Here is a 7,231-nt window from a genome sequence, read left to right on the forward strand (position 1 = left end):
TAACCATTGTATGTTGCGCTATATACTATATGGTTTTTATTTGGATACTTATGCAAAAATAGAGTAACTGTGAGGTATTCAAGGAGTGCTTCTACGCTCCTTCTTGTCTAGATAGAATAACTGGCCTTTTTGGGCCAATCAGTTGGAAAGGTCGATATTTTTGTTGTGGTGGGATGATAATGAGACTATAAAACTGTAGCTGGAATTCAGGACAGTTGTGTGAGGAGTACCAGTTCTGTTGACCGATGGTCAAGATCCACATCACATATATTAGCATTATTCAAAATATCATGATTTTGTCATGGGCATTTCAAAACCAATGTAATACTGAAAAATTCAATATTTTCAAAACACTGCCTATATTTATAATGCCTCACTAGTCACTATGGCCAAGCAGCTTGTGACTTGTCTCAGTTTGGCTCATCACGAACTCGATCGTGGTTAGTTCATATAGATGACAAGGCAAGCCATGAGCAGCTTGTTTAACTTAAACGAGTCGAGCCCAAACATAGGGTGGTGGCTTGGCTCGGGAGAGCTCGTATAGATAAAATAGATATATTATGTATAATATATTTTAAATGTAAAAAGAAGAATGCATAGAAAATATATACATAAAATATGAACTATTAAGTGTAATACATAAATTATATATATATTTTAAGTGTAATATATATTCCATGTATGAATAACATGAAATGTTTTTACATGAGCCAGCTCATGTTTGGCTTGTCTCGAACACGAGCCAAGTCACAAGCTCAATGTACTAGTAAACGAGCTGGGCCTGAACATGCCATGTTCGGTTCGTTCGGCTTGTTTACCAACCCTGCCTCCAAGATCTTGGATATTAAAAAAGAAAATGATAGGAAAGAGAGAATTGTGAAATTGTCTATGAAGAGACAATACGCATACAAGCATAAATACTTTATAAAAGAAGTGCACAAAGACGCTCTCACAACACTTGAACAAAATACGCAAGAAGCGTAAAAGTAGCAAACATGCAATAATGCATATATTTCATAAAAAGGAGAAAATGCTTGAGACTCTCAAGCTTGAAGAATAACAAGGGGGAACACCCCTATTTATACAAAAGCAAGGAGGTGCAAAGGGGGGCTCCCAAAGGAGTCGTAGCCCCCAACGACTCTATTGGGGGACCCCCAATGCATCTTTATGAAAAATAAAAAAATAAAAAATGAAATACAAAAAAATAAAAAGGAAAATTACAGCATATTCCAAATGGAATATGCGCAAAATAGGAAATTACAAGAATACCCTTTTCGGGTAAGAGAATAAAAAGTGTATAAATATATATATTTATATATGTAGAGATACATATACATATAATATATTATATGTATATGTATCTCTATGTATTTAAGTATATATATTTATACTTACAACAAAGTTTTTGGAGATACATTTTAACAAGAATATCCCAATCTAAGCATTTGTTGCTGCAAGACATGCATGCAGAGCTGAAGTAATTGATAAGGAATATAGTCAGGTACTTCCAAAATTTGGAGTCTTCAATTCAGAAGGAAAAAAGATTTCAAATTTTAAGTAAGGTGATCAAGTTTTAGCTTAGCTTGTTAGTTTAATTTATTTTCCTAAATGCTTTATATATTTTAATTGATATTGTTCCATGTTCCGACTTGAAAGGCTTAACCCTGCTGCACAGTTAGGTGCTTACAGTATCCTTAGCCTACAGACAACTGCATGTCAAAATAAGAAACCTGTCTTAGATGCTAAGCATTCTATAATGCTTTTATTTTTATTACTAAAGGCATAAGCTCTCCCTTCATTATACATGAACACTTTTTAGCATCATAGGGATTGTATAGCTGAAACATGCAAAGCTAATGATTTTTGAGCTGGAATTTTTTACTCTTCCTACTGGGAACTATCCAATTTTTTTGTTACTTTCTAATTAATTTATGTTAAGTACATGGGAATAGGAAATCTAATGGTCGCAAATAGTTGCCCATGTGTTGAAATGAAAAATAACCAAAAAGAATATAGATGGCCAATTTTTTTTATAGAAGAGAGCTTTTTAGATAATTGTCTGCAGCCAACTTGGGCTTTATCAATTAAGACGCTCAATTAACATTGAATTAAGGGCTCAGTGAAGAATTTCAACTAAGACAAAAAAATCTAGGTGGATGTAAATATAATGCAGCTGAAAGTTCTGGACTACTGCTAGGTTTAATTTTCTCAAACCAGCTGCAAATAGTTTCATTCAAACCAAGTTTTAAAATGTTTCTTATGCACTGGTCAGTGGTCACATCATCATGTAACAATAGCATATATTGGGGAATTCGCCAAAAACCTTGCCATAAGACATGGTTTTCTTGATTTTGAGTATCTTCAACAGCCTGCATATAAAAAAAAAACACTCGTTGCAGGGTTCACTGTTTCTTTTTTAATTTACATTAAGGATTGTTTTCAATCTAAATTTTATAGTCCGCATGAAAAGGCATAAGGTATGTATAAGACCTTTCTTCCCACTGAAACAGTTCTCCCAGTTTCGTTGCCTTGAAGCACTTAGCTTTTTTTAAGCCCCACTAAAAAGCTCCAAAGATGACTCTGCAAGTGAGTTATTTCAAGCACTATAGGAATTTAAACAGTCCTGGGAACAAGGTTGAGGATCTTACTGTTAAAATTGTACATGTACAGTTATGTACTATATATATAAATCTATGTATATACAATAATATGTTTATATATATATATATATACATATATGTATATTTTTTTTATATTTAGTTATTTTTGGGACAGTTTTGGACTTAGTCAAACTATGTTTGACTAAGCTTTCCCAGCCCCAACAGCTAGATTTCTAGCCGTTGGGCTCTCCCAATAGCTAGAAATCTAGCCGTTGGGCTCTCCCAATAGCTAGAAATCTAGCCGTTGGGAATGGGCCTGCTCTCCTTTTCCTTTTTGCCTTCTTCCCTCTAACTTCCTTTAATAATGTGTATATATAGGGGTCTTCCCCTCCTTGTAATGTATGCTTTTGCACAATCTCTCCATTGAATAAAATATATATTTTTTATATTGTCATTTGTATATCCCCTTTATGGGGTTTGTGAGTGTGTTCTTTTAGAACACTTTGTGGTTCCCTTTGTGGGTGTTGAAAGTGTGTTACCTTAGAGAACACTTTTGTTATCTACTCAAGTTGAAGATTGGTGGACTTTTGGTTCGTGATTGAAGTCTCCTTAAATCGTTACACTTGCATCTTGAAAATTCATTGTTCATAACAGAAGATCAAAAGAGAAGGACTAAGGCTTGTGTTAGCTGCTAACATGAAATCATGATTCACCATTTGACAGAAATGCACTACATACAACAAACCCTGGTAGATCTCAACTTATCTGAGATTGATGAATTTGAAGAGGCCTAGAACGGACATAACAGGGAACCACTGATTTACTGTACCACCTTGATGTCAACTACTGCACCCTGGACATTGATAAGCTAGGACCAGTAATGCTGATATAAATATAGTTTGATTCTAGTGAGCTTCCTCATGCTCACAGAATTTGGTGTACTCTTTAGGTCCCATTAACAATCCCAGTTCTGACAGGCTGCTGGGCTTGACCTTGATCATCCATCCTTCCTCGTATGGGCTTGAGTTAATCTGGACAGGACAAAATGACACTTGCAGATGTTTAAACTAAATGGAACGGAACATTATGAAAATCAGAAAGAAGAAAATTCTGAATGAGAAAGAAACCATTAGGTGTCATAGTAGTGGAATCAAAACAATAAGCGGGTTCCTTGGAAATCGCAAAGTATAAACAAGTGGAACTTGGTAGATCACCAACGGTCATAAACTAGAACTGTTTAATAATCTTTCAATTTTGAACATCATCAAGATAAAACCGATATTATGAGATCAGTATTCATATTTTAGTAGATTAACAGAACTAGAATCCTGAATGTTACTATAAATTTTCTGATAATTTTGTTATCAGCATTATATATACCTTTGAAGTAAAGAAACAAATGCTTGCTTCCACTTTCAACAGTAATCTGAGTATTGATAACCATATCTCGTAGTGATGATCTCTCTCTTCTAGAAGTATACAGAAAAGTTTCAAAACTCAGTAAGATATAATGAACAACTTTGCTGGTACGACTAAATAATGAATAACCCATCACTCTTGAGCCAGACGGCGTTCATTCTCAATGCAAGGTCTAATTCAGCATGTTGGTCAAAACAAAATCATAGTTTAGTGTAATTTCATGACAGAATTTCCCTGATTTATGCGGCTTCAACAGATTATATGCAGGAAACCATGAAAATATGTCAAAAAGTCAGAGAGAGAGAGAAATGAGTGTATTTAGTTGTGCTCCGGCATGCAGAAAGAGAACACTGTTTTCATCTGACAAAACAAATTCAAGAAACTCATTGGGTTTGAAGATAGTGAATACTTACCAAACCAGGGGATTCACTCAGCTTCGTATTGACCTCAACAATCTCCCCAGAAACAGGTGAATTTATGTCACTGGTTGCTTTCACACTCTCCACTGCTCCAAAACTGGAATCTTTCGAAACCGAAGCACCGGCTTCAGGGAGATCCACAAAAACAACCTCCCCAAGATGATCCTGTACACAATGTGCGAGTTGAAAACAGTTCCAATTTTAAGCTAATGAGAAATTTTAGAACCTAAAATATTTTTTCTGATAAATAGGAAATATCAGTAGAATCAGCAAGAAGGGTGTAAACACAAAAGCACTGAGAAACAAGGAAATCCTTCATGTGTATGAAAATAAGTGATTAATGAACTCAGCCACCAGCCACAAAATGAGTCAATGACATATCCCAACAAACTTGAATGAACAATTACATGCTTAAAAAATGCCTATAAACCCTTGATTAATAGCAACCTGAGCATGGTCTGTGATGCCAATAGTCGCAACTGATCCCTCATGCTTCACCCATTCATGTGACTCACTGTATTTCAATCCATCAAGGACTGCAAAGAAACAACTAAAGTAAGCAATTGAAAATGAAATCATAAATATCTTGTTGCTAGTAAGAACAGGGCCATCCTACCGGTCCTTCAGGAACAAAAGCAGATTTAAAATAGAGCATTGTATTATTACTCTGTGCAGGCATTCAATCTTATACCAAAAGGTGAAATCATTGGTAAACAAGTTCGCAATTTCTAGCAGCAATCTGGTCCTACATGAGTTCAATATAAAAGGAACGCATCAAATGTGTTTGTAGGCACGAATGCTAAATCACTCACCAAGAAAGGTGCTGACAATTTACAGTATCCAAGAAAGATGGATTGAAAATAGAAATCCCCAATGCTCTAGTGAAGGCCACGCTTTAGTGAAAAGAAGATGGGATCTGCATTTTGTTGTTGAATAAAAAAATCTACAATTTCAGAACACATTATAATTGATAACCAGTATCTCTGTTAAGAGTGTTTGCTTCGATTTGTTCATATTCGTTTTTTGATGACGAGGAACCCTCACCGAGAACTGGGTCACTTAATGGGCCCGCCCTCCTGCGAGGCAAACCCTGGATGGGGTCACCGACACCTGAGCCATTACGGAGCCTACCAGTTAAAGGCACCCGCAAACCCGATCAGTTTCATATTCTGAACTAGATATCTTGAAATTGGTCACATAAATGAAAGAAAACACTGCCAAACCATGAAAAAATTCTGTTTCCTACAAGAGAATGGTAGGTAGAGATTTTCTGACATTGCTAGCTACTTCACTAGTTGTTTAGGAAGCACTGGCATCAGTTTGATGGTATGCTCTACTTTAGGTGATCCAACACAAATTGAAGACCCCCACATTATGTAATGTATATCATATAATCTAAAGAACATTATGGGAAGCATAAATATGTACATACATGTGTATACGAGAGAGAGAGATGTCGTACCAGTTGAGAAATATCTAGATAGATAGATGGAAGGAAATGCAGAGGAAGTGGTTTTGGATCCACAGCTGATTCTTAGTGCATTGGCTGTTGAAGACGCCCACATCCTCAGTGCCATCTCTCTCTCTCTCTCTCTCTCTCTCTCTCTCTCTCTCTCTCTCTCTCTCAGCAAAAGAATTGAGATAGATGGCCACAAAGAGATTTGAGATTTCAAATTTGTGTGTTTGGCTTTTGGCTTGGATGGTTGGTGGGCATCAACTGCCTCATCCTCAAATATCTCCATCCTCTCTCTCTCTCTCTCTCTCGTGACTAACCTCGTTTTTGTTTTATGCAAATCTTTCCAGTCGGAGATTCCTTGGATCTCTTGTTTTCTTTTTTTTATTAACGTTTTTATTTTATAATAAATTGACAGTATTTAAAAGCAGTCACTCATCAAGTTCATTTTTTTAACCAAGGAAAAACAGCCTTGCTCACCCAGATCATTGGCCCTGAGTCTGGGTTTGAATTAGGGATGCAAACGGTTGAGATTTCGGATCACAAAATACATTGAGAGTCAGATCGGGTCCAATCCTGAACAGCTAAAATTTGCAAAGTCCCATCCTGAATCTGAGCCGTTTGTAATCCTAGTTTGAATTGAGGATCTGACTTTTTTCGCTGGCTTTAAGGGTATGTTTGATGGCTTGTCCAGGGTTGGACGAAATGAACAAAAAAGACGGAACAGAACATTAGTTCTGTTCGTTCCGTAACAGCTGTTCCAAGTCCAACATTTGTTTGGACAGGACTCAGATGTTATGTTCCAAATGTGCGTTGTTTGATGGCGATGTGCGGACAACTGGATTTCCAACGAACGATGATGAGTGGAGCTGCTGGAAGATCGGCCCCGATGAGGGCACCCTGCCGAGGGAGGAAGGACGCAGATGTTGTTTCCGGTGAGAAGAGGACGAACACCGTAACGATTAACAGAAAGGAGACGACGGGCACCGGGAGAAATCCTGCCAGTCCGCTGGAGGTTGACGACAAGCGCCCTAGGTTCGGAACATCGACAGCTTGTAGTCAGAGAAGGAAAATGGAAGACGCTCTATCGACAATTCCGGCGTTCTTTCGGCAATCAGACTGCAATTCGGTAGCCAGATTTCGTTTCTTCGGCGTCTTCGACGACCACGGTTGCTCTCATGTAAGTAGGCTCTCGCACAGAGAGTGGGGGAAACTAGAGAATATAAATTTGTTCATAATGGAGAGTTCTTTCATTGCCTTAGTGCCAGAAACCTATGTTTGCGGTTAAAATTTTCCCAATTAGGGGCCAATTTTCTCTGGATTAGGCAGATTTAGTGTTC

At 37.2% G+C, this 7,231-nt stretch overlaps 1 protein-coding gene across 1 annotated transcript; it reads right to left on the bottom strand.

Annotated features, from left to right (window-relative positions):
• Positions 1–3,197: 3,197 nt before the first annotated feature.
• LOC149819201 (glycine cleavage system H protein, mitochondrial-like) lies at positions 3,198–6,080 on the bottom strand. Its single transcript, XM_089984806.1, has 4 exons — positions 5,901–6,080; positions 4,886–4,974; positions 4,433–4,603; positions 3,198–3,631 (listed from the first exon to the last, which is right to left on the bottom strand). Exons 1-4 carry the CDS (start codon positions 6,013–6,015, stop codon positions 3,506–3,508), a joined length of 501 nt encoding a protein of 166 aa, XP_089840932.1. The 5' UTR covers positions 6,016–6,080; the 3' UTR covers positions 3,198–3,505.
• Between the last annotated feature and the right edge of the window lie 1,151 nt (positions 6,081–7,231).

Source organism: Nuphar pumila, chromosome 13 (genome assembly GCF_984573655.1).
Source record: "Nuphar pumila chromosome 13, dmNupPumi1.hap1.1, whole genome shotgun sequence".
Lineage (NCBI taxonomy): Eukaryota > Viridiplantae > Streptophyta > Magnoliopsida > Nymphaeales > Nymphaeaceae > Nuphar > Nuphar pumila.